Here is a 26,954-nt window from a genome sequence, read left to right on the forward strand (position 1 = left end):
TAACTTGCTCAAGGCACGGAGTTAAAAAGGTGGGTGCCAGGACCAGAACCCCAGGTCTCTTCAGCTCCTATGGACACAGATAAATAACGGAGGTCCCATCAACAGCTCTGCCTTGAAGAGCAGAGAACAGGGCCAGGGCAGACTCCTCTAGGGACTGCAGTGAAAGCCTGCTTTCCTAGACACATCAGTTTTACTCAGTCTTCATTCCGCCTCTGGAGGATGACTTTGTGACCTTGGGCAATCTTCATTCCCCTCTTCAACCACCCCTGGTCCTCTGACCCTTGTCCCTGACCAAAGACATGTTATTATTCACATTCAGTACCTTTCCACCTCCTCCCTGTGCATGAATTCACAGAGGAAATCTGAAAATAAAATCCAGGCTGCCTGGTAGAAAGGAGACTCGGGTTTTGTCAACACAATGTGCAGTAAAAATATCTCTCTTTTAAAAGAGAGAGAGAAAAATTTAAAGACTCAAGATCAGTAACATGTAATTATCATCTGGTTTGGGCGGAGAGCTCTAATAGTTTCCAGAAAAACACAAGCCATGAACAGGGAGTGCGCCTTCCAAGGCAAAAGGAGATGTGGACTCCAGCAGGCAGTGGTGCCATCTTGGAAGTCTTGCAGCCTTTGAGGCCCTTTCCAGGCAGAGTAAGGAGGCACAGCAACTGCTGAATAAATAAACCCCATGAATGGACACACCTAAAGGTGCAGAGGAGGTATCTTTGCTCCTTCCTTGGGGACACAATGGAGCCTTGAAATGGCAGAGATAGCTAGGTCTCTGCCAATATCTACTGTCCCCCATTTTAAAGTCATAGAATCCCAATTTTAGTTGAGAACATGGTGACCCACAATACAGACCATCTTTCCAGGTCTGCCTTGCAGGTAAGAGCCACAAGACTGACCAATGGGGTATTAGTGGAATGTGTGTGCAACTGGCAAGATGTGTGCTTAAAGGGAGATAGCTGCCCTTGTTCCCTTTCCTACTCCCTGCTGGAAGGAATGCAGATGTAATGGCTGGAACTTGAGCAGCCATTGTAAAATGTAAGGCAAACCGGGGAATGAAGGCCACAAATGGCAGACCAACAACGTAGAAGGACCCTGAGTCACCACACTAAACCTGGAATGCCTACAATTGTTACAAGAAAAAGACACAACTCTATTGTTTTAGCCACTGGTATTTAGGCATAAAGATAATCCTTAGGGTCAAACTCAAACAGCTCTTAAATAGAGAAAAAAAATAAAGGCAATCCAAGTATTTAAAAGTAAGACTCCCATTCATTGGGGTGACAGGCACACAGCAGATTCCTGGCTTCGTCTCCAGATGTCCCACAGAATGCAAAGAAAGGTGGAACCCACCCACGTGAAATGTTTTTTCTTTCTCTTTGTCTATTGCTCCCTTTCGTTTGTCTGGTGTCTAAAGAGATATTGTGGAGATGCATCACATTTTCTAAGTTATGCAAATTTTGTGAGCATATATTAAGTGTCAAAAATGCTTTTTCTTATTATCTCTGTTTTATAGTTAAAGAAACTGCGACTCAGAGAGGTAGCGCCACACAGCTGGGAAGGAGAACCTGCCCTGGAGAAGAGACAAGACAGAATCCTTGTCCAGGGAACTGCCCGAGGCCCTTGGTCTCCGCTGGCACGGTGGTCCCTGCTACAGACTCCTAAGAATGGCTCTGGCCCCAGGGGGCTCCATGTGGCTTCAGGACAGGGCCAGGGGAACAGAAAGGGGTCATCCAAGCACAGTCTGGATGGAGACCAGCCATGAGGGTCACCAGCCTCCACCCCTGCAGCAGAAGTCATCTTCCTAGAAGCAAGGCTGGTACCCAAGACTGAGCTAATATCCCGCAACCAGCGACCTGGGGTCAAGGCCTGAGCTGCAGAGGCCACGGAAGGAAGGGGAGAAGCTAGTATGGGCCCTTGAGAAGGGGGAGAGACGGTTTCCCCACAAGGGAGTGGTGAGCTGTGTCAAGACCAACACTGGGAGGCCAGGCTGGAGGAGCACAAAGAACTGTCTGGAGGCTTCGCAGATAAACAGCTAGAATCTCACTCCTTCCAGAAAAGATGAGTGAAGAAACCACGATGGGTGACTGAAGAGACAGGAAGGGTAAAGGATGATGCAGGACAAGGCAGTGGGAGGGGTGGGCATGTCTTGGAGCCGTGGGCTTGTCTTGTGAGCCGTCAAGTCTGGAGTCCAACCACCGGTTGGGGTAGGAGCTCCTCCCTGCACATTAGAGGGAACCTGAAGCCAAGGTGGGCCCAAACCCAGGTTGGTGAGCGGCGTCACCTGGTGGCCAGTTCGGGCATGGCACCCCAGACACCCAAGGGGCTCAGCCTTGCAGGGCTCAGCAGGAGTCCCTCCTGGAGGACGTCTTCATCGTCTCCCTCAGCACCCCACCTACCCCCCATTTAAAGAGCACTATTGCTATTTCATAGGGTGACACACGCAGTTTTCGCTTTTACATAAAAGGAGAATAAAAGCATCCTGCAGTTTGCTGTTACTGACTTGCCACAGACTTAACCTGGAAGCAGGAAAAGTCACCCAGGAGCATAAAAAATCTCGCCCTTGGTCCCCAGCCCCAGAGGTTGGAGTTGATTAGTCTGGGCCAGCCTGGGCGTTGAGACTTTTTTTTTTTCCTTCAAACCCTTAACATGCAGGCAGGGCCGAGGACCTGGGCTCCAGGTGCTCGCTCTGCAAAGACAGATAGCTTCAAGATAAACCTCCAGACCCCCTTTCCATTTGTATCTGCTGCTAAGCTGCTCCTTATGCATAAATGGGGTCTGCAAGGAGCGCAGACGTCTCTAGCCCTCCCAGCCCTCTGCAGATGAGACACAGACCCCAAGTCCAGGGACTTTCAGGGCTGAGCTCTCGACCCCATTGGCTACCAAGAGCTGGGAGGCCTTACACACAGCATTCACCTCTGTGGGCCTCAATTCCCCCTTCTGTGGTCTGGAAGAGAACAGTGGCTCTGAGTTTTTCTGGGGTCACTGGACCTTTTGAGAATGTTGTGTGAGCAATGGGTCCTCTCCCAGAAGCATTCCTGTGAGGGTGACCACGGTGCCCATGACTACGGATGGCTCTGGGGCTCTAGCCCGAGAGCTGAACTGGATTAGCCCCTTAAGTCCTCACCTCGACCCCATGAGCTAGGTCCTTTAAGTCCTTTTACACATGGGGAAACTGAGGCACAGAGGGGTTAAATAATTTGTCCAAGGTCACGCAGCAGGTAAATGGCAGAGCCAGGTTTGGACCCAAACATGCTGATCGCAGGCTTGCATTCCGAACCACTCAGCTGCCGGTTCTCAGATGCTGACCCCAGGCATCTGACTCTGGAATTAATAAGCCAGTTTTATGATGAGGCTGGGAACTCCATGCCATCTGTGCACTAAGGGTGATTCACCAATGACTTCTAGGTGTTACAGATCAGGAAACACAACTGGGGAATGGACAGGACAAGCTCTGCCATGGACTCTGTGTGGACTTGGACAAGTGATCTTGCCTTTCTAGCCTCAGTTTCCCCCCTGAGAAGAAGTCAGAACTGGCCCCTACCCTGTAGATGGGTTGGAGGAGCACTTGCGATTGGAAAGCACATAGTAGGTGTTCATTAAAGACACTCACGTGGATACATACAAGAACAATCTCAGGGCACTCACCCACCTAAATGTTCTGCCCCTAGTGTGAGCAAGGGAAATAAACTGGGTAGAAGACAAGAAAAGCCACTGAGAGCTGGGGATGGTGCCTCTGTAGCACCTGTGAGTCCCCGGGGAGGAAGCACCACAGGAACCAGGGGGGCCGGGTGTGGGGGCTCACGCCTGGAATCCCAGCACTGTGGGAGGCCAAGGCAGGCAGATCGCTTGAGCCCAGGAGTTTGAGACCAGCCTGGGCAACATGATGAAACCCCATCTCTACAGAAAATACAAAAATTTGCCGGGAAGGGTGGTTTAGGCCTGTGGTCCCAGCTACTAAGGAGTCTGAGAGGTGGGCGGATCGCTGGAGTCCGGGAGGTCGAGGCCGCCGTGAGCCATGGTCACGCCACTGCACTCCAGCCTGGGTGACAGAAACCCTGCCTCAAAAACAAACAAAAACACAGAAACCGGGAAACCAGCCCCAGCTCCTGACATCATCAGAGTGATGCCACGCCCTGACATCCCCCCTCCAGATGGTGCATGCTCTTTTTTTTTTTTTTTTTTTTAATTCTCTGATGCTGATTCAGAAAATAAAAATGTGGAGGTCCAGGTGGGCTGTGTCTGGAACTGGGAAGGTGAGGGAAGTCCTCTGTCTCAAAGGCCTCTTCAGAGGATGCTCTGGTCTTGCCAAGTTTACAGCTCCTCCCTGTCAACATCAAGTCAGGGCCCCAACTCTGTCTTGCTCATCCACCCAGCTTCCAATTGTCTTTCTTTCAAAAGACACACAGAGAAGTTTCATTTTCTTTTTCTCCTGAAACCTAATCTGGCCGGCCTGGCTAGGCATCTATTTCCGGACTGTAAGCAGCTGACACCCGCCCGGTGGAAGTTGGCGTCCCTTCCTTTGCGGGTTCAGAGCTGCAAGAAGCACCAGGCTTGGCCACTTAAGCCCCAGCCTTGATCTAGCCCACCCTCTCAAGGCCACAGTGCAGAAGCCTGCACCACCTGCCAAGTCTCCCCGGCTCCTTGCAGCTGCTGTCAGCATGGCCCAGGCTCCTGCTGACCCGGGCAGAGAAGGTACAGTACTCCTTCCTTCCAAGGACCAGCGGTGGCTCCCGGGGTGAGATTTCCACTTCTCTTTCTTCCTGTTGTGCTTGGCCCAGATCATGATGACAATACCGGTATCCTAAAGAATAGTAGACCAACTGGGCATGGTGGCCCACGCCAGTAATTCCAGCACTTTGAGAGGCAAGGTAGGTGGACTGGTTGAGCTCAGGAGTTTGAGACTAGCCTGGCCAACGTGGTGAAACCCCGTCTCTACTAAAAATACAAAAATGAACCAGGCATGGTGGTGCATGCCTGTGATTCCAGCTACTCAGAAGGCTGAGACTGGAGAATCGCTTGAACCCGGGAGGTGGAGGCTGTAGTGAGCTGAGATGGCGCCATTGCACTCCAGCCTGGGTGATAAGAGTAAGACTTCATTTCAAGAAAAAAAAAAAGAAAAGTAGAAAGCTGTCGTTCGACAGCTGACTATGCCCCGGGCACCTCAAAACAAGCTTCGCAAGCATTTCTCAATGGCCTGCAGGGACAAGTGCCATGTCATTCCCATTTTATAGATAACTGAGGCCCTGAGAGGTGAAATGACACTCTCGGGGTAGCACAGCTGGCGAGCACTGGTGCTAGCGTTTGAACACCCATGTCACAGTCATATCGAGAACAAAGCAGTTTGCTTTGATGAGGTACATGTATGCCTTTGTTCCTTGTTGTTGCATTCTTTCCTCAACTAACATTTCATTCATTTTATTCCTGGAAGAGCTGCAATGAAAGCCAATAGTGTATCGAGCAATTGCTGTTCTCTAGGGTCTCCACGAAGCGCTGTGGACTGTAGGTGAAGTGTGGTTTTGCAGTTTGGGGGATGGGTTTGTTTTGTTTTTAATCCTCACCGCAATCTTTGAAGTAGTTATTATTGTCTCCATTTCACAGAAGGGGAACCTGAAGCCGGGGGAAGGTCACATAGCTAGTAGTTGTCAGGGCTAGGAGCTCAAACCCAGGAAATCAGCCATCAAAACTTTAAAAAACCAACCCAGACTGTGCCCCTGGTGGGCTAATGTCAGGGTGTGGCCAGGAGCCGCGCTGGCCACCGAGTTCCTGTGGTGCTTCCTCTTCGGGGACTCACAGGTGCTGACAGAGGTTCCGGACTCAGCCCTCGCTGGCTTTCCTTGTCTTCCTCCCCAGTTGATTTTCCTTTTGTGACCAAATTGCTGCCTACACCTGCTCCATTTTACAATTTCCCATTTTCAGACATAGGAGCCTGGGACTTAGCGGTCGAGTCCAGCCCAGCACCCGGGCTTGTCCTGCATCCACACCTCTGACCCCCATCTCCTCTTGGATCTGTGGAGCAGAGGTGGTGGCTCCCTAGGGTCAGCCTTCCAGAATCAAAACTCTGCAGCCGGGCACAGTGGCTCACGCCTGTAATCCCAGCACTTTGGGGGGCCAAGTTGGGGGGATCACCTAAGGTCAGGAGTTCGACACCAGCCTGGCCAACAAAGGGAAACCCTGTCTCTACTAAAAATACAAAAATTAGCCGGGTGTAGTGGTGCGTGCCTGTCATCCCAGCTACTTGAGAGGCTGAGGCAGGAGAATTGCTTGAACCCGGTGCGTGTCTGTAATCCCAGCTACTTAAGAGGCTGAGGCAGAAGAATTGCTTGAACCCAGGAGGTGGAGGTTGCGGTGAGCCGAGATCATGCCACTGCAGCTGCAGACTGGGCAACAAGAATGAATCTCTGTCTCAACAACAAAAAACTCCGAGAGACAAGGCGAAGCCAGGTGTGAAGTCAGGTGCACGGGGATGCTGCTGGCTGCCGGTGGGGGAGTTTGGTAGGCGCAGGAGTGGGAATTCCCAGGTCTTCTAATTTCTCTTCACCTGCACACGGTAGCCTGTCAGCATTGTAGCCATCAGGGCGAGGCACAAACTGATTTTTCCCTCCCCTACAAGTGCTGCGACCGAAGATCCCTGGGCAAACCTAGAGAATCCTCTGAACAGGAAGAAAGCCCAGATGACAAGGACTGAGTCACTGTCCTGGAAGGGGAACTCGGGTCTTTCCCAGAAGAGCTCTCCCACGCACTGCCCTCGGGTTCCTTGAAGCAGAACCTTCTGGTGACAGGTGGGGCCCCCCCCCACCGTGGCTCTCCCAGGCTGCTGGCTGCAGGTGCTGCCTGTACCCTGTGTCTGCCCCAGCCTCATCTCTGGGCAGAGCAGCTGGCTTTGATTTTTTAATCATTGTGTGAGCTAATGGTTTTGATTTTTAAGAGCTGCCTCAGGAGGAGCAGGGGCCATTTGGAGAATTCCTCCTTGAATCTCTTGGGGTCCTGCTTAGGGCTCATTAAACTCAGGGCAGGAAACAGCAGCACCTGCCAACTGACCAAGGAGGAGCTGCCTGGGTCTATTGAGTAAATGTCTGTCCCTAGAGACAGACACTCACTTACTCAGTCCTTTTTTTTTTTTCCCAGAGATGGGGTCTTGCTCTGTTGCCCAGGCTGGAGTACAGCGGTGCATTCATAGCTCACTGCAGCTGCAACCTCCTAGACTCAAGCGATCCTCCCATTTCAGCCTCGTGAGCATCTGGAACTACAGGCACGTGCCATCATACCTACCTGATTTTTTTTCTGTTTTTGTAGAGATGGGGGTCTCACTATGTTGCCCAGGCTGGTCTAGAACTCTTGGCCTCTAGGGGTCCTCCAATCTCAGCCTCCTGACATGCTAGGATTACAAGTGTGAGCCACCACTCCTGGTCCCATTCATTCATTCATTCATTCAGTCACTCATACATTCAACTGCCATTTCCTGAGCACGTCCTGTGTGCCCAGCACTGTGCTAGATGCTGACAGTACAACAGTGAGCCACGCAAGTACAGCAGGGGACACTAGGGGACCCACACACAAGCAGATCCCAGCGACTCTGGAACACAGGGACAGGCTTCCCCAAGGAAGTGGCATGTGAGGAGGCTGGAGGTTGAGTAGACATCATACAGGTTGGGATGTGGGGGAAGGGTGTTCCTGGCAGCCGGAACAGTGTGTGCAAAGGGGCTGGGGTGAGTGGGGCTAAAGGGAGCACAAACAGGCCAGCACTTGGAGGGAAGTTGGGAGCAGGTGCAGGTCAAGCTGGGTGGTCAGCAGAGCCAGATCTGGAGGGTACCCGACTGGAACTGGTGGGCCAACCGGGAGACTATTGCTGCACCCAGGAGATGGTGGTGAGGAAGCGGGTGGTGCCGGCAGAAGAGAGGAGTGGGGCAATTCCAGAAAATCCAAGAATGGCATTTCCAGGGCTCCACGACTGGGCATTGGGGGAAAGGTCTGTTTCTGATGTCTGGTCGGTTTCTGGCTTCGATGGATAATGGCACCATGGAAGGATGGTGAGCTGAGAAGAGGCGATTGATTCCCAGGGAGGATGGCAATGGGCATCAGGTACACCCAGGCAGGACTTGCCTTTGTGCTCCCAGGTCCCCCTGCCTCCCTCTGGCTCCGTCCTTCTGCCCTCTACTCCCCTCTGCCCTGAGGACACCTGAGAGCTGAGGAACCCCACTGCCCCCTGGCACCCACACCCGGGGAGGGCACAGGCGAGGCGGCACCTCCTCTGGCTGCCAGGCCATTTCTGATCAGCCTGCATGCCTCTCTCTGGGCAGGGGCAGCTGCTCTGCGGCTCTTAGGGGGCATCTGCTGGGGTCTTTGCCCTCTCCTCTGCCCTGGACACCTCTCAAAAAGGGGCCTCACGTGCCTCTTGGAGCCTCCAGCCTGGGCTCATCTGTGGGGACCCGGGAGACTCAGTCCCTAACTCTGTCCCCCGCTCACTCCCCCAGGCCACCTTGAACAGAGGATCCTGCAGGTGCTGACAGAGGCTGGCTCCCCAGTGAAGCTTGCCCAGCTGGTGAAGGAATGCCAAGCACCCAAGAGGGAGCTCAACCAAGTCCTCTACCGAATGCTAAAGGAGCTGAAAGTCTCCCTCACAGCCCCCGCCACCTGGCGCTTGGGCGGGACTGGTCCTGGAGGCGAGGGTCCTGCAGAGCTGGCCCTGTCCAGCCCTGGTAACTGCCACCCTGGGGAGGTGGGTCTGACCAGGCAGGGACCATCCTGGCAATGGACAAGCACAGATCTGAGCCTGGGTTCGAATCTGAGTTCTGCCACTTGGGAGCTCACGGGTTTCATCTCTGTGCCTTGGTTTCTTTTTCTGGTTGATGGAGCTGACAGCAGGGCTGCTTGGTAGGGGTTGCTGAGAGAAGGCCTTGCATCAGGCTCAGCCCAGCCCTGCACACAGAAAGTACTCAGCGGAACACTAACAATTATAACAGAAAATCATCATGATGGAAACAGCAATGACATGATGGTCCTAATCACAGAACACACTCAGTCCCACCAGCCCCCCTTTTCTAGCTTTACAGCCCACAGCCAGAAAGAGCTGCCATTTGTCATGCACTTAAGATTAGCTGGGCACTGTTTCAGGGTTCACCCAGCCCTCACACAACCCCAGGAGGCAAAGGAGGTTGAGCCCCGGAGAAGTAAACCAGCAGGAAGCCGCAGCTGCCAGGGCACAGGCAGGACTTGATGTCAAGTGTGTTTAACTCTGGAGTCTGAGTTTGCAACTACCGGCGTTGCAGCTCACCCTAGGGTGCTGCCCACCTTTGTGGGGTGGAGCCCTGGTGCTGTTTTCTGTCCCCCCCCCCTCTGACCCGTCTTTCTTTCTCCAGCCGAGAGGCCCCAGCAATGTGTAGCTACAGTTCCAGAGACCCCTAGCCCTCAGTTCAGCCAACAGCGGGGTAAGTCATTGCCTGCCCCTTCAGCTCCCGGGACACAGGATCCCACTCCTCAGGAACCCCAGGCCCTCCTTGAGGGTACGAGATCTCACCAGTGTTCAGGGGCCCTGTCCCACCCACCAGGTGGCTCCCAAACAGTGTTCAGAGCCAAGACCCAGCCCTGACAGCGGGAGAATCTGAATGTCGAGCAATGATTTCTCCAGTCAGACAATAGCTGACCCTCACCATGCACCCACCATGTGCCAGGCCCAGGGCAGAGCACTGCGTGCACATCCCCCACCCTCAGGGCACCTCTGCAGTGCGTCATCATGACCCCGTTATCGTGGTGCCCATTTTACAGATGAGGAAACAAGGCCTCGAGGGGCTGGGTCCAGGGCCACACAGCTAGAAAGCGGTGGGTGAGGCAGATGCAAATTCTAGGACTCCTCTCTAACCACGTGGCCGTCCTGCCTCCCAGAGGAAGACATCTACAGGTTTCTCAAAGACAATGGTCCCCAGAGGGCCCTGGTCATCGCCCAGGCACTGGGAATGAGGACAGCAAAAGATGTGAACCCAGACTTGTACAGGATGAAGAGCAGGCACCTTCTGGACGTGGATGAGCAGTCCAAAGTGTGGACGATTTACCACCCAGGTAGGCCCCCAGCTGCCTGCACCTGGGCTGCAGAGGGAAACCATGACACTAGCGCTTGGTCTTTGCTGGGTGCTCTGCTGAGCAGCTCACCAGAAACTGCCAGAAGCTTCTGGAGGTCCCACTGACAGTTCACTGCAAGGGCTTCCAGGAGGAAGGGGTGTGCTGGCAGGATTAACCAGGAACAGCTTCCTGGAGTCGTGGCCCAAGGGCTGCAGTTGCAGAAGGCCAGCGAATGGGATGGAGGTGGCCCATTCCCAATGTTCTCAGCTCTGAGGTGCAGGTATCAGTCTGGGTTTGGGAATAGTTTTCTTTGAGCACTTTGCCCAAGTTGGGGTTTTAAAGTTGGCAGAAGAGAAGGCAAGACTAGGCTCAGACCCCTACTGGGTGGAGCCCCAGGGTCGTCTTCCCTGTGAGATCTAATAGGCGCAGGGCCAAGATCCAACAGGCCCATGGCACTCTTAGGGGTCCTTGAAAATGTTTTAATTTTAATTTCATTTAAAATCAGAAGAAATGAATACTATAATAATAATGAATATCTAAAAATGGACCAGGCGTGGTCGCTCATGCCGGTAATCCTAGCACTTTGGGAGGCTGAGGCAGGCGGATCACCTGAGGTCAGCCTGGCCAACATGGCAAAACCCTGTCTCTACTAAAAATACAAAAATTAGCCAGGCCTGGTGGCCGGCGCCTGTAATCCCAGCTACTCGGGAGGCTGAGGTAGGAGAATAGCTTGAACCTGGGAGGCAGAGGTTGCAGTGAGCTGAGATCACACCACTGCACTCCAGCCTGGGCAACAAAAGTGAAACTCTGTCTCAAAAGAAAATTAAATTAAATTTAATTTAATTTAAAAATCCAGCCTGGGTTATCCTTGACATACAATGTAATTTAAATATTTGTGTATGGGGGAAGGGCCCACAAAGGCACAGGAGCCGAGACCCCAGAGGGTGGTGATGGGCCCCACACAGTCTGGGCAGGTGCCTGCCTCGACCGCCATAGGGCGAGTCTGCTACTCACGATGGGTGTCCGAGGGGGTCTCAGCATCCTAGGGCTGCTATAAGGAAGGAATAATGCATGACAGTCACCAGATTTTAAACACTAGTGACAAATTCAAATATCTAAAATGTCATGGGTGCGAAGCACAACTGATCTGGCCAATGGGCTGCTGTCTCTCGGCCACTACTCAAGGGAGAAGGGCAATGGTGCAGGTGCTCGGGGGTCGGGCTGTGGCTGCCCCCCAGGGAGAGCAGTGTGGGGCCCCTGCAGTCCTCCCAGCCAGCAATCATGGCGGCCTCCCAGCCAGCAATCATGGCGGCCCAGCCATGGGGGCAGCAAAGGACACAGGTAGGGTGACTCACAGGGCTATTTTCAAGCGAGGCTTCCTCTGAGGTACCTGGGGTGTCTGTTAAACACTCAGCTCTGGCCTCCCACTTGGCCCTACTGACTCGGAACACCCAGGGTATTTTAACAAGCTCCCCAGGAGAATTTGGTGCTGCCGACTGGTATTGGGAACCCCTGACCCATAGAGAGGGGCGAAGGGATAGAGTTGAATATTATTTTGCAGAAGGTTCTGGAAGAAGAGCAGAGTCGGCCTCAATTATTTACCAGCACAATCCAATCAACATGATCTGCCAGAATGGACCGAATGGCCGGATTTCCATTGCAAACTCCGAAGCCATCCAGATTGGACACGGGAACATCATTACAAGACACACAGCCTCCCGGGAGGATGGTGAGTCACCCGAGAGAGCCCGGGGAGGGGACCTCGGTGGGAGGCCACCTGATCCACTGGGTGGGGGCAAAGGGTAGGGATGGGGAATGGGGGAATTCAGCCCTCCAAGGGGAAAGGGTTGCTTCCAGATCCCCACAGTCCACCTTTGTGGCCGTCCTGAGAATGAGGACGCCCGGATCAAAGCTCTCCTGATTTCCCTGTATTCTGATACCTTCTACGTCATTTTAAAATTTTATTTTATTTTTATTTTTTAATAAAATTTTAAAATTAAGATGGGGTAGCTCTGTGTTGCACCTGACCTTGTGCCTCATTTTCAATGGGGTCCGGTGTTTTTCATGAGAAACGACTCAATTTCCTCTCCCTCCGGGGAATGCCACAGGGGAGGTGATCATAGCACAGTATTTGTTCTGAGACACGCAACTTTCCCCCACATTTTAACAGGCTGGAAACTGGGGTGCATCTCACCACCTGTGCCATCCTGGTTTGGATGAAATGCGGTGTTGCACTTTGAGCCCTTACCCTGTGCTGGGCACTGTGGCAAGAGGGAACAGAGCCACCTGTCAGCCCAGCCTTGTCACCTGTGAGTGACAGCTTCAGCCCCAAAGTCGGGACACTCCCTGTAACCTTGGGAGAACCTTTCCCCTCTGTCAGCCTCAGTTTCCCCAATTGTGAAACTAGGAACTTTGTTCTAGAATCTAGATCATAGTTTCCCCAGCTTTAATCCTCTGAGCCCCACATTCCCGATTCTGGCCATACCCATGTCTGATTATTTAATTAATGTTGAGTAGTGCACATTTTTAAAATTTTATTTTAAAACAATTTTATAGTATTATTTTAAATGAAAACCATTAAAATCACCATAAAAATAAATGTTGTCCCTGGCAGTTAAAACACTGCAGGAGGCTCTGAGCCTTTGGTGTTAGCACCAAAGGAGACTTTGTCTCTATGAGATCAGAAGGCTCGGGAATGACGGAATCAGAACGAGGAGCTCATTGTTTGGGTTTGTGAGTGTCCCTGCAACATCCAGGCACCAGCCCCAGTCCTGAGAACCCAGGGAGCCCCAAAATGAGCTATTCTGCCAGGTACTCTTGCTGTCTAAGCCAGAGCCTGAAGTCTTTGGCCCCCAGTTTGATGGTGTCTAGGAAGAATTCAGAGGACAGGACTGTGGGTGGTGGTGAGGAGGGGGAAGAAGCCTGCAGTAATCTCTGGTGAGGCTGTGCCACTGTCCCCTGCCAGGTTCTACTGGTCTCCGCCACCTCCCTTCAATGGCACCAGGTCATTCCTCAACTCAGGGGACCCTGAATGATCCTTGGGGGCCCCAGGACATCCACATGGAGCGGTCCATGCTCAGACGGGTGCAGCTGGGACACAGCAATGAGATGAGGCTTCACGGCGTGCTGTCCGAGGGCCCTGCCCACAGCCCCCCTAGCAGCCCTCCAGGTAACTGGGGATCTAGAGGCCAGACCCACCCCTGTCACCCCGTGGGTCCTCACTGGAAGGAACTGGAGCCAGAATCTTTGTGGGCAGAGAAGCATGATGGGAAATTCCTTTCCTTCCACCAGGCAGCTGAACCAGAGCAGAGCAGATGGGGTTTTTAAAGCTAGCACTCTAGGCTGGACACAGTGGCTCCCACCTGTAATCTTAGCACTTTGGGAAGCCAAAGTGGGTGGATCACCTGAGGTGAGGAGTTCGAGACCAACCTGACCAATATGGTGAAACCATGTCTCTACCAAAAATACCAAAAAAAAAAAAAAAAAAAAAAAGTACTGGGCATGGTGACATGTGCCTGCAATCCCAGCCACTCAGAAGGCTGAGGTAGGAGAATTGCTTCAACCTGGGAGGCAGAGGTTGCAGTGAACGGAGATCGCACCACTGCACTCCAGTCTGAGTGACAGAGTGAGACTCCATTTCAATAAATAAATAAATAAAATAAAGCTAGCACTCTGGATCCCCATCCCCTACAACCCACTGCAGGAAACCTCAGTTTCCTCATTTGTAAAATGGGCAGAGAAGCAGAGGCTGGGCCAGCTGGAGTAGGGTGATGGTTTGATACTGGAATGGTGTTTAGGGAGGTTGGAAGACAGGTGCCCTACTAGGTGCTGTGGCTGCAGTGACCAGAGGGCCCCGGGCAAAGGCCTCCCCCGCAGTGGGAATGCAGAGATGGGCTGGGGGAGAAGAACCAGCAGGGAAGCCAGAGAGGGAGGAGGAAAGCAGAGGCCCCGGGAAAGGAGTCACCAGAGAGCGGCCAGGCTGGCGAGCCCAGGGAAGCATCTGTGGGGTTCAGCGAGAGGGGTCGTGGTGACCTTGCGGGGGTGGTTTCTGGGAACCAGGGAGCAGAAGGGGTCTGGGGAGTGGAGGAGGTGAGACTCAGTGTGGATGGTTCTTCAGAAGTTTGGGTGGGAAAGGGCAGAGCCAGATGACAGGGGCTGGGGCCAGGCTGGGAGCCCCCATAAGATTTCAACCAAAAGTGGGGGCCAGTGTTCCAGTGCAGTGGGAAGCAGGCAGCAGAGGAGAGAGGAGCTGAATCCCAGAAGACACTGGCGTCCAGATCAGCTGGGCAGGATCAGTGGGGCAGACCCACCAGCTGGTGGAAAGACGCTTCCCAGGCAGCCCAACAGCACGTGTGGAGGTGTGGTGGGCAGGCACAGGCTGTGCGCCTGGGATGGTGTGGGCCGCTGGTGGGAGGTCTGGGGAGGAGGGTGAGTCAGTCTGGGGGTCAGGGCTCCGGGCCACTATCCAGCTGCTCCTGGCTCCAGGCCTGTCTCCCTTTGACCCACAGTCTCTGCCACTGCTGCCGGCCCAGAAGCTTTGTTTGAAGCAAGAATGCCTAGTCCAAGAACTCACCCCAAGGGGGATGCCGCCCAGAGAATCTACATGAAATCATGCTTTCTCGAGGATGCCACCATCGGCAACAGCAACAAAATGTCTATCAGCCCAGGGGTGGCTGGCCCAGGAGGAGTCGCAGGGTCTGGAGACAGGCAGCCAAGGGAGGACGCAGGTGAGCTGGGGTACCGAGTGGACCCCTGTGTGTTCTCTTTCTCTCCCCACCTTCCACTCATTCATTCATTCATTCTCATCGATCATTCGCTAATCTCTGGTTTCCCAGAGTCTGGAGGCAATGCTCACCCATAGCGAGGAGCAGCAGCTCTACAGTCAGAGCTCGAGGCTCCGTCCGCCTAGTGGAGGGGCCCACCCAAGTCACTTCACCCGGGAGCCTCTGTCTCCTTAGCTGGAAAGTGGGATGGTAAGAATAGCCTGAAGCAACCCCTACAGTGGTTGCAAGGCTGAGATAAAATCTGAAGGCAGAGCTCAGCCCTGCACCAGCCCTGCCAGCATTCAGGAGAGAGGAGTGTTATTGCTGTCATGATTGTTTTGGGCCCAGAAAGGTGCTGGGTTGCCATGCAAATAAGGTTCTGCATCAGGGCACAGGCTGACCTGCCGCAGTGGAGACGCCACACATGGTGGCCCCGCCTGCTCGAAGCCCAGGTCTCATGTCTGGGTGAGGGTAGCAGACCAGGGATTCTTTTACCTCAGGGATGAGTTGTCCCTGGGGCTCTATCCTCATCTGTGGGGTTGAACTTGGCACCAGCAAGCAGAGGGGCAAGACAGGGTACAGAGAGCCGCTGTTGTTTTTGACCAAGCCCACCGACCGCATCTGCGCTGTTCCGAGGGCCAGCACTTAGCCACGGGGGATCTGGGAAGTGCCGCCTGTGTCGAGGCAGCCTAAGCTCAGCAGAGACTGAGGGGAGGGGCTCCACTGCCAACAGGAAGAGGGGAGAGGGGACACCAGCGCGGTTCACCTTCCCAGCCACAGTTCTGCCCCTGGAAGCTGCACAGGCTGGTTGCAGAGCCCGAGGATCCCAACTCTGCAGAAGGGAGCTCGGGGCCTGGGGTAGGGGCAGCTGGAGAGTAGGGCAGGTCCATACAAGGTGGATCCATACAGGGCAGGTGTACCTGGTGGGTGGAACAGTGTGGACAATGGCCTGGAGGTGAGGACATGACAGTACAGGAACCCACAGGGGTCTGAGGGTGACCTGAGTGTGGAGAGCAGAGCCAGGGTCTAGCTCCAGGCGGCAGTCGATGCTAAGGCAACTGGGAGCCATGGGGGCCTTGAGCAGGAGAGGGGCAGGATGAGATTTATGCCTCCCATATGAAGAAAGAATTAGAAGGAGGATTTGCACTCCTACCCTTTTGGGATCTGGAATAAGGGGTCACACCCAATCCCACCAGTGGGTAGAAAACGTGGATTCACAGAATCTGGAGGATTGGCCAGCATCCACCTTCCAGTGCCTGAAGGCCCAGGGGACGCATGTCCTGGAAGTCCAGAGGGTCTCCTCACCCCAAGGGCCATGTCCTTGCTGTCCCGGCACACTGAGGAGACCCTGGCCCCACGTGCCTTGCCTTCAAACTCTCCCTCCAGGACCCCTGGGAGCCCCATGTGACACCTGCGGAACGGGGGCCAGGAGCACAGGCCAGGAGCACAGGCCATGAGCATCTGGGAGCACGGACTCCCTTCCAGCAGCAAAGGGAGTCTCAGAAACCTCCAAGGCCACTGGGCACCCCCAGGAGGGTATGTGCCACCAGTCCTCCATCCCCCACCTGGCTTAGGACCCCACAGCACAGGCCGTCTGCAGAGCCCTGTGGGTCTCAAGCCAGACCACTGAAGACTCCTTTTTCTGGAAAGAACACAGCTCTGTGTTGTTAAAAAATGACCACACGCCCAAATTTGTCCTGCCACATCCTGACGTTCTTCTCTGAGGTTCCAGCAGAGGAGCTGATGACATCCTTACCCCTTGTCCTGACCCACCCACCTCTCTTTGTTGCCAAGAGACATCTATAGGCATAGCTCAGAGATATTATGGGTCAGCTCCAGACCACCCCAATAAAGCAAGTCATGCAAATTTTTGATTTCCCAGTGCACATACAAGTTATAGTCACACGAGGCTGTAGTCTATTAGGTATGCACTCAATCACATTGTATCTAAAAAACAATGTATATACCTTAATGTGAAAATACCTTATTGCTAAAAGTGCTAAACATCATCTGTCTTCTGCCAGTCATCTTCTCTATGCTGGTGGAGGTCTTGCCTCGATGTTGATGGCTGCTGACTGATCAGGGTGGCAGTTACTGAAGGTTGAGGCAGCTGTGGCAATTTCTTAAAATGAAGTCCAACAATAAAGTCCGCTGCAGCAATGGACTCTCCCTTTCACGAAAGCTTTCTCTGTAGCATGCAATGCTGTTTGATGGCATTTTACTCATACTAGAACTTCTTTCAAAATTGGAACCAAGCCCAACCCTGCTGCTGCTTTACCAACTAGGTTTATATAACAGTCTAAATCCTTTGTTGTCATTTCAACAATGTTCGCAGTATCTTCACCAGGAATAGATTCCATCTCAAGAAACCACTTTCTTTGCTCATCCGTAAGAAGCAACTCATCTGTTCAAGCTTTCTCATGAGATTGCGGCAATTCGGTCCCATCTTCATATTCCATTTCTAATTCGAGTTTTCCTCCTATTTCCACCACATCTGCAGTTGCTGTCTTCACTGAAGTCTTGAACCCCTCAAAGTCATTCATGAAAGTTGGAATCAACTTCTTCCAGACTCCTGTGAATGTTGATATTTTGACCTTCTCCCGTGAATCACAAGTGTTCTTAATGGCATTTAGATTGATGATTTTTTCCAGACAATTTTCAATTTACTTTGCCCAGATCCATCTGAGGAATCACTCTGTATTGCACTTATGCCTTTGTAAAATGTATTTATTGAAGAATAAGAAGTGAATGTTGAAGTTACTCCTTAATCCGTGGGCTGCAGAATGGATGCTGTGCTAGCAGGCATGAAAACAACATTAACTCTTTTTTACATCTCCATCAGAGCCCTTGGATGAACAGGTGCATTGTCAATGAGCAGGAAAAAAACAAACAAACAAACAAACAAAAAAACTTTTTTTTTTTTTGGCCTTTAGCCCAGGATCCTGAACACCCAGCTCCTGTGGTATGGACGATGAGCAGTAAAATGTTCAAAGGAATATTTTTTTCTGAGCAGTAAGTCTCAATGCTAGGCTTAAAATATTCAGTAAACCATGCTATAAACAGAGGTGCTGTCATCTAGCTTTGTTGCTTCATTCACAGAACACAGGCAGAGTCGATTTAGCATCGTTCTTAAGGGCCCTAGAATTTCCAAAATGGTAACTGAGGAAAGGCTTCAGCTGAAAGTCACCAGCTGCATTAGTCCCCAACAAGAGAGCCTGCCCCTTTGAAGCTTTGAAGTCAGGCATTGACATCTCCTCTCGAGCTATGAAAGTTCTAGATGATATCTTTTCTCAATAGAAGGCTGTTTCATCTACATTGAGAACCTGCTCTGTCATGCAGTCGTGCTCATCAATGATCTTAGCTAGAGCTTCCGGGTAACCTGCTGCAGCTTCTCCATTAGCACGTGCTGCCTCACCTTGTACTTTCACGTTATGGGGATGGCTTCTTTCCTTAAACCTCATGAACCAACCTCTGCTTACTTCCAACTTTTCTTCTGCAGCTTCCTCACTTCTCTCAGCCTTTAGAATTGAATAGAGCAAGGGCCTTGCCCAGGATGAGGTATAGGCTTCAGAGACTATTGTGGCTGGTCAGTCCTCCATCCAGACCACTAAAACTTTCTCCACACCAGCTGCAAGGCTGGTTCACTTTCTCATCACTCATGTGTTTGCTGAAGTAGCACTTTTAATGTCCTTCAAGAACTTTTCCTCTGCCTTCACAATTTGATTAACTTTTGACCTAGCTTTCAACTTGTCTTAGCTTTGGACCTGCCTCTCTCACCAAGCTTAATCATTTCTAGCTTTTGATTTAAAGTGAGAGACATGCAACTCTTCCTTTCACTTTAGCACATAGACGCCATTTGGGGTTCTTTTTTATTTTTATTTTATTGAGATGGAGTTTCACTCTTGTTGTCTAGGCTGGAGTGCAATGGCGCAATCTTGGCTTACTGCAACCTCCACCTCCCAGGTTCAAGCGATTCTTTTACCTCAGCCTCCTGGGTAGCTGAGATTACAGGCCTGCACCACCACACCCGGCTAATTTTGTATTTTTAGTAGAGACAAGTTTCTCCATGTTGGTCAGGCTGGTCTCGAACTCCCAACCTCAGGTGATTCGCCCGCCTCGGCCTCCCAAAGTGTTGGGATTCCAGGCATGAGCCATGGCACCTGGCCCATTGTAGGGTTATGAATTTTCCTAATTGCAATATTGTTGCGTCTCACGGAATAGGGAGGCCTGAGGAGAGGGAGAGAGAGGAGGAGACGGCTGAGCAGTGACAGGTCAGAACACATAGATTTATTAATTAACTTCATCATCTTATACAGGTGATATTTGTGGCACCCCAAAGCAAAGCAATTACAATAACAACATCAAAGACCACCAATCACAGACCACCATAACACATATAATCAAAATGAAAAAGTGTGAAATATTGTGAGGATTACCAAAATACGACACAGAGACAGGAAGTGAGCATATGCTGCTGGAAAAATTGGCACTGATAGACTCGCTCCATGCAGGGTGCCACAGACCTTCAACTCGTGAAAAACAAATACAATATCTATGCAGTGTAATAAACCAAAGTACAACAAGGCAAAGTGCGATAAAATGAGGTCTGCCTGTCACTTCCTCCTTGAGTGGCAGGCAGGACCTTATCCTGAGAGGTGTAAGGCCTGGAATGTTTTTGTTTTGTTTTGTTTTGTTTTGTTTGAGGAAATTGCTGATCAGAGACTGTCAGTGCCAGGGCATGGAGAGCCATCCTTTGGGGCCCCTGGGAGGACTGGGAGAGCCCTGGGATGGGGGCTTTCTGGTATCATTTCTGCTCCTCCATTTCACTGCTGTGAAACTAGGACAGGACTGGCTACATGATCTGGGGGCCCAATGCACAGTGAAAAGGTGGGGCTCCCTGTTCAAGACTTAGTACAAATCTAGACAGTAACAACAAAGGCTCAAGCTGAGCTTGAGATCCTTCCAAGAGCGGGTCCCTGTGGAAACGCCCAGGCCACGTGCCCATGAAGCTGACCCCCCATCTTCTCTTCCCCAGGTCCTCATCCCACAGACACACAATCCAGAAGTCACTTTCCTCAAGACATTGGTCAGCCCATCACTCGAAACTCCTCGAAGCTCACCCCCAAGCTGGAAGCTATGACTCTTGGAAACAGGAGTCACAAAGCTGCAGAAGGCAGCGACTATGTGGATGAAGCCTCACACTAGGGGAGCTGGTGGGGAGGTGGGATTTCGTGCACAGCCTCACGTGGGGCTTGGACACGTGGGGGTGGGTGCATGCTAGGGACACCAGCCTGCTGCTCTCTGCATTCCTTAAGTGTCTTGTTTGTCCTGCTTGCTTCCAGACATAACCTGCATGAGTCAGTTTTGGGGGATGGACCTGGCGTGGGGATGAGTTCGGGCCAGGTCTTTTGATGGCCAGGAGCAGATGACAGGGAGTTGCTTTGGGGAACCCTTGGTGTGCCAAGAGGAGGTGGGTAGATGGGAGTGGGGCTCGGTAGCCTAGCCTGGCCCAGGCCTCTCTCTCCATTCTTTCCTGGGCTCGGGGCACCTGCCTTGAGTTACCTTCCATCATGGCTACTTGCTGTGGTTTGAATGTTTGAGTCCCAACAAAATTCATATCAACACATAATCCCAACTGGGCGCAGTGGCTCACGACTGTAATCCCAGCACTTTGGGAGGCTGAGGTAGGTGGATCACTTGAGCTCAGGAGTTCAAGACCAGCCTGGGTAACATGGTGAAACCCTGTCTCTACCAAAAATACAAAAACATAGCCAGGCATGGTGGTGCATTTCTGTGGTCCCAGCTGCTCCAGAGGCCGGGGAGGGAGGATCATTTGAGCTCAGGAGGCAGAGGTTGCAGTGTGCTGAGACAGCGCCACTGCACTCACTCCAGCCTTGGTGACAGAGTGAGACTCCATCTCAAAACAAAAAAACAAAAAAAAAAACCTTAATCCCCAGTGCAGTGGTATGAAGAGGTGTGACCTTTTGGAGGGGATGGAGTCAAGAGGGCGAGTGGGATTAGCGCTCTCATGAAAGGGTTTGAGGGGGTCTGTTAGTCCCGCTTGCCTGTCCGCCATGTGAGGATGCAGTAACAAAGTGCCATCGTTAAAGCCGAGACCAACCCCTCGTCAGACACTGACTCTGCTGGCACCTTGATCTTGGCCTTCCCAGACCCTGAAACTGTAAGCAATAAATTTCTGTTTATAAATTGCCCGGGGTGAGGCATTTTATTATAGCAGCCTGAGCCAATTGAAACACTGCCCCACTCTCTTCTCACTTGAGGTCTGACTTCCTCAAGGCCCATCGTGGCCACCTGACCTCCTTATCACCCGACCTTTCTAGAATCTTCTCTCCTCAGCCTTGATCTCTCAGGAATTTTCAGCTGAACTCCCAAACTGAAAATTCTTTCCCACCCCCACCCCTGGTCCCCAGGCACTGCTGGAAGTCATTGGCTGACCCATGGGTCAGGTGACTTCTTCTAGCCAATCAGCAGAGAGTGCTTGTGGATTAGCCCATTTTGACGCTGCTGATAAAGATATACCCAAGACGGGGTAATTTATAAGGAAAAAGAAGTTTAATAGACTCACAGTTCCACATGACTGGGGAGGCCTCACAATCAAGGTGGAAGGCAAAAGGCACATCTTACATGGCAGCAGACAAGATAGAGAATGAGAACCAAGTGAAAGGGGTTTCCCTTATCAAACCATAAGATCTCATGAGACTTACTTCACTACCACCAGAACAGTATGATGGAAACCATCCCCATGATTCAATTACCTCCTGTTGGGTCCCTCCCGCAACACACGGGAATTATGGGAGCTACAATTCAAGATGAGATTTGGGTGGGGACGCAGCCAAACCATGTCAACTTGTTATTTACCAGACCTGACCACCCCGCTAGGGGCTAAGTTCCCCTAGAAGGGCTATGGGCTCTGCAACATTTCCCGAACCACGGGGTGGGGTGGGTAGTGGAGGGATTTGGTGGGGCATGGTGGGAGGAAGATAGAGAGGGATAGAGGGAGGTGGTGATCAGCCGGGCAGGGTGATTGTGGAACAAGAGCTGTGTCCTTCCTTCAATGTGCACATAGGCACACATGTGCACACACACGTGTACACACATACATGCACACACAGAGGCATTCTGCTGCCCGCAACTCCAATGCCACACCCAGCCCTCAGGTGGGAGTTTGTCACACTCTGCTGTGTCTCCTTCACTGGCCTTGGCATCTGACATCCAAAAGCTGATGCCCCCTGGGGCTAATATCTACCTTGGTAGGGAGGGGCTGGCTCATCACAGGGCCTCAGTAAAAACACTTATTGAACAAACTCATGTCTCCTTGCCCAACTTAACTGGGAGGATCTTTAAGGCAGATGCCTTGACATGTTGGTCAGAACCTAGACTGACAGGTAGAACTTACAGTTCATCCGTTAAAGGGGATTTGTAAGACATTGTTTAAGCTCCTAGATCCAGTCATTCCTGAAGCGGAACCTATCCTAGCACTTACCCATTAGACGAACTGAAAGGTCCCCTTTGTGCTGAAGCCGGTTCCACTGGGATTTCCACTTCTGAAGGGCAGCTGCTCCCTCATCTCCCCTACCCACTCCCCTTAGCTCACTGCTACTCAACCTGAGGCATGACCTTACCGGGAGATTTCAGAGCTCCCAGCCTAGCTGGATGCCTCCTGTCTGCTCCTGAAGCCTCCTCTGCTCCCTACATCAAACCCACACTTCACTGTCCCAACATTTCCTTGTCATTAGTCTAGCTCTATGTCCATCAAGACTCATTTGGTTGTAGATGACAGAAAGCTGAGGCCTGCTTCAGCACAAAAGGGGATACACTGACTCTTCTAACGGACAAGTCCAGGCATAGAGCCTGCTTCAGGAATGTCTAGATCCAGGAGCTCAGGTGATGTCTTAGAACTCAGCCTCACTCCACCTCCCTGCTGCTTTCCTCTGTTTTCAAAGACAGCCCTTGGCAGCTCCAGGCCCCCACACCACTAGCTTAGCTACCCAGTGGAGAGGGATGACTCTCCTGACAGCAAAAGCCACAACAGATGGCTTTAATTGTATGCCCATTCCCCACTACTCATTGGCCAGAGGAATGGAAAGCAGTGATTGGCCAACTGGTATCACATAGCTTATTTCTGGAACCAGGATGGGGAGCAACCACCCCCAGTCACATGGCCTAAGGGTGATGGATCAGCTGTTTTCTAAAGTTACCAGGAAAAGCATGCTGGACAGGCTAGAACCTCAGAAGTCCGCTGCATTCCTCAGCTTCGAATGAGGAATTTACTGGGCTCAGGGGCCCTGGCTTTTGACTCTTATATCTCCAGGGTCCAATGTGTGCTGGACAAGGCCCTTCACTGACCACATCCTGCAGGCTAACCCCTGTGCTGGCCTCTTGGGCTACTGAGAGTGGGAGATAAAACCCTGTCATTGATAGTGGCTCACAGCGAGCCAGGAGGGGGACACACACAGGCAGGGAGTTCAGAGCAGGAACAATCACAGGGAATCATGGGAGTGTGGGACAGGGGCGCAGACACAGCCTAGAGGGGTTCAGGAGGCTTCCTGGAGGAGGAATAAACTCTCGAGAGCCCATTTTTCAAGACCAGGCAGCGGGAGGAGGCTGTGTAGGGTGGAAATGGTGCTCTAGGCAGGGGCACAGCTGGGGTAAAGTCATGAAGATCAGAACCAGCTGAGTTATTCAGAGAACCACTGTGGTTTGGGTATTGCCAGAGAGCCCAGCACAAAGAAGAGAGGAGGGAGGCTGGCTGGGGAGGCAGGTAGGGACCAGACCATGGCTGCTTGGGAGTTTGAACCAGACACTGCTGCACAAGTCAGCCCACAGGGAGGACTGGGTCCATACGGCCATTGTATTGACTATGGGGGATAGGGGCTCTTGTCCCATGGACTGGAGCTGCTCAGCCACACTGTAGGCAAAGTTATCTCAACCACCATGCTGATCTGGGATCCCCAGAGTATTTTCTCATGGAGTATCCAGTTTGCAAACATGAGTCACTAGGCAGGAGGGGATGAGAATGGCATTTGGCTCTCTTTCTGGGCGCGTCTTCCTTCTGCATGGAGCTGCAAATCAGTTGCTTGCCTCAAAGTTTGGCCAAACTCTGTGGATAACCAGGCCCCCTGTCAATGAGGAATCAAAATATGCAGCTTCCACCCCCAGTCTGAACCAGAATACTCATTTTCCCAGCAAGACTTTCCCTGTGTAATTAATTTGTCATAAATACGCTGACAAAGCATTGCTAGCAGTTAATGGGGGCCAGAGGTGAAGGTCAATGTTGGTCTCCTTGTGAAGGAAATTAACTAGATACCGTTAAAAGCAGAGAATGATTAAGTCCATCCGCCTCTCAGCCCGTGCTTTGGCTAGCCCGCCCATCTGCCCCTCCCTTCTGCGATGGTGTGTGCAAATGGAGCTTGCAGCCCCAAGAGCTGGATGCGGGGAGGAGGAATTTGCTCCAGGAGTTGGAAATGATTTTCTGAAACCACCAACCTGCTCACAGATACAATTCTATGTTCTCATTCCAGCTGCTCTCCTCCTCTCTGGGTGACCTCAGACAGGACTCCTCACTTGTGGGATTTTACCAGGCAACCAAAAGCGGATGCTTAGAGCAGGAAGAAGAGTCTACAGAGGGACTCAAGGGCATTTTGGCTTTGAATGGCAGAAGCCTAGCTCCCCAGGCTCAGACACAATGGTGAATATATTTGCTCATGCAACTGGGGAATCAAGGGACACTCATGTTCAGGAATGCTTGGATCCAGAGGCTTAAGCCTTCCTTTCAGGTTTCTTTCTCTCCATCCCTCTGATGAGGCTCTCTCCACAGGGCCCCAGCCACCGAAGGCTCACGGTCTGCCAATGTGGAAACCCTGGGAGAAAAAGCCATCCTCAAACCAAATGCTGCTGGGAGTATGTTGCAGGGAGGATTCAGATTGGCTGTGCATGGGTCATATGCTGATCCTTGAACCAGTCAGGGAGAATGCAGTTCCCTGATTGACTACTGTGGGGTCCAATGTGCTCTCTCATAGTAGGGGAGGCTGAGGTCCTCTATGTGGGATGTGTTCCCCAAGAAAGAGTGGTTCTGGGATCAGAAAAGGGAAGCAGTGCTGCACCCACAAAAACCAAGTGTCTACTTCAGGGAATGGTGTATGTATGGGTGTTACTTTTCAGAATTCTTGAAACACAGAAAGCCTTTCTTTAGAGAAAGAAAGACAAAACATCCCTTCATTTGAAGGACAATTGTGATGTTGAGGAACTTCACAGATTAAAGGCTCTTCCAAGGTTCCTACAGGGAGTGGGTGTCAGGCTCCCACCATCCTCCTTGGCTACAGGTTGGATGCATGGGATGGACAGTGGCCTTACACAGAGATGGCAGATGCCAGGGACAGGTGCAGCCCAGAGGATGGGTTCTGGTCTAGGTGCTGCCCAGCCCTCCTTGTGCCAGGGGCCCATCATTTGACCCTCCCTGTACCTCTGTCCCTACTTTGTGCAACACCAAGAATTTCTTCTCTGCCTCCCTCACAAAATGTGGGGGCAAGATGCAATTAATGGTCGTGGTGGCTTTCACTTTGGGAGTGTGCAAGGTGGGGTGGACTGAGGGGTCACTAGTAGCCTGTTAGTTACAGAAAACCCTACTCAAATGAACGTCTTTATGTAAAAAGGTGTTTTCGCAAGACATTTGAAGAAAGCTTTTAATATGAAGGTCAGACAAAAGCAAGCAAACATACAAGAGAAATTAGGAGGAAGAAGAGAAAATGCAGTGAACAGAAGAAAACATCAAAGCTCAGTCACTAACACCCTCCAAGGGAGGCGAGGTTATCACAACCAGAAAGCAAGAATGATTTGTTGAATAAAGGACGTTTAGGAGAACCAGAACATGCTCCTTGACATTGGAAGCATGAAAGCTGAAAAAATGTTAAAAAGGAATAGTATGGTGGTTGGAAAAATAAAGTTGAAAAAAAGCTCCCCAGATGTAAAGATTTGTTTGTAAGATGGAAAACAACAGGGGAAAAAAGAAATTACTCGATAAATGAAGTCAGTCCTACATCTCATAAGTAGAAAGTATGAGGAAAGTGGGAGGTATATATTATCTTAAAAATACAAAAGTCCCAAAATGAAAGACCATGAATTTCTAGATGGAAAGGCCCTCCTAATAGTTGGCACAATGAATACAAAAGCCCCAATCAAGGCATCCATTATGATGAAATTTTAGAAAACTAGAAATAAAGAGAAGATTCTAAAAGCCTTTGGAGACAAAATAAAACTGGTCACACACCAGGAAAAACTATTGGAACTTAAATGGCATAAGATGGCTCAGTGGCAACATGGTGGGTGGAGGAAAATGCCTTCGGAATCCTCAGGGAGATGCCTCCACCCTGGCTTTGCTATCCCCCTGCAAAGTGCTCACTGGGAGAACGGATTGACAAGAATATTATCCAATAAAATGGCTCGAAAACTTTCTGATATGGTTTGGCTGTGTCCCCACCCAATTCTCATTTTGAATTGTAGTTCCCATAATCCCTATGTGTCGTGGGAGGGACCTGATGGGAGGTAATTGAATCGTGGGGGTGGTTACCCCCATGCTGCTGTTCTCATGATATTAAGTGAGTTCTCACAAGATCTGATAGTTTTATAAGGGGCTTTTCCCCCTTCTGCTTGGCACTTCTCCTTGCTGCCGCCATGTGAAGGCGGACATGTTTGCTTCCCCTTCCACCATGATTTTAAGTTTCCTGAGGTCTCCCCAGCCGTGCTGAACTGTGAGTCAATTAAACCTCTCTCCTTTATGATTACTGAGTCTCAGGTATGTCTTTATTGGCAGCACGAGAATGGACTAATACACTTACCTTCCACGCCCCCTTTCTCAGGAAGAGACTGGTGGATGGTCCCTCTGAAAAAAAGGAGACATGCCAGGAAAGACCACACAGAAAATCAAACAAACAAAACAAAACAAAAAACCCAACAACCCTGCCTGAGGAGTTGTGAGAATCTGAAGCCTCACACTGCACAGAAAACCTACGAAGCCACTGGGTGTGGCCTGGAATGGAAGGCTGAGTGAATGTGGGAATAAAGTTTCAAGTGGGAAAAATGAAACCGATAAGATTTTTAAAAATACAGTCAGTT

The 26,954-nt window shown here is 51.4% G+C and overlaps 1 protein-coding gene across 12 annotated transcripts; it reads left to right on the forward strand.

The window, feature by feature from the left end:
• Positions 1–4,424: 4,424 nt before the first annotated feature.
• LOC105470601 (Z-DNA binding protein 1) lies at positions 4,425–21,353 on the forward strand. 12 transcript variants are annotated; one of them, XR_011613211.1, is made up of 9 exons: positions 4,426–4,698; positions 8,478–8,702; positions 9,363–9,431; positions 9,886–10,059; positions 11,621–11,788; positions 13,025–13,228; positions 14,568–14,786; positions 17,323–17,834; positions 19,858–19,941. XR_011613211.1 is itself a non-coding variant. In XM_011722752.3 (8 exons), the coding sequence occupies exons 1-8, from the start codon at positions 4,665–4,667 to the stop codon at positions 20,025–20,027; spliced, it is 1,263 nt and encodes a 420-aa protein (XP_011721054.2). In that variant the 5' UTR covers positions 4,430–4,664; the 3' UTR covers positions 20,028–21,353. The 12 variants fall into 12 exon arrangements, 2 of the variants coding, with proteins under 2 accessions (XP_011721054.2, XP_011721061.2); XR_011613212.1 differs by having other exon boundaries at positions 17,323–17,681; positions 19,858–19,938; XR_011613214.1 differs by having other exon boundaries at positions 4,427–8,085.
• The last annotated feature ends 5,601 nt before the right edge of the window (positions 21,354–26,954 follow it).

Source organism: Macaca nemestrina, chromosome 15, assembly GCF_043159975.1.
Source record: "Macaca nemestrina isolate mMacNem1 chromosome 15, mMacNem.hap1, whole genome shotgun sequence".
NCBI classification, from domain to species: Eukaryota; Metazoa; Chordata; class Mammalia; order Primates; family Cercopithecidae; genus Macaca; species Macaca nemestrina.

Excerpts from the sequence above, each read along its gene's own strand:
- LOC105470601 (XM_011722752.3), top strand. The coding sequence starts at position 4,665 with ATGGCCCAGGCTCCTGCTGACCCGGGCAGAGAAG. Across the intron at positions 4,699-8,477 it reads TGCTGACCCGGGCAGAGAAG|GCCACCTTGAACAGAGGATC; the intron begins GTACAGTACTCC and ends TCACTCCCCCAG. Across the intron at positions 10,060-11,620 it reads GTGGACGATTTACCACCCAG|AAGGTTCTGGAAGAAGAGCA; the intron begins GTAGGCCCCCAG and ends ATTATTTTGCAG.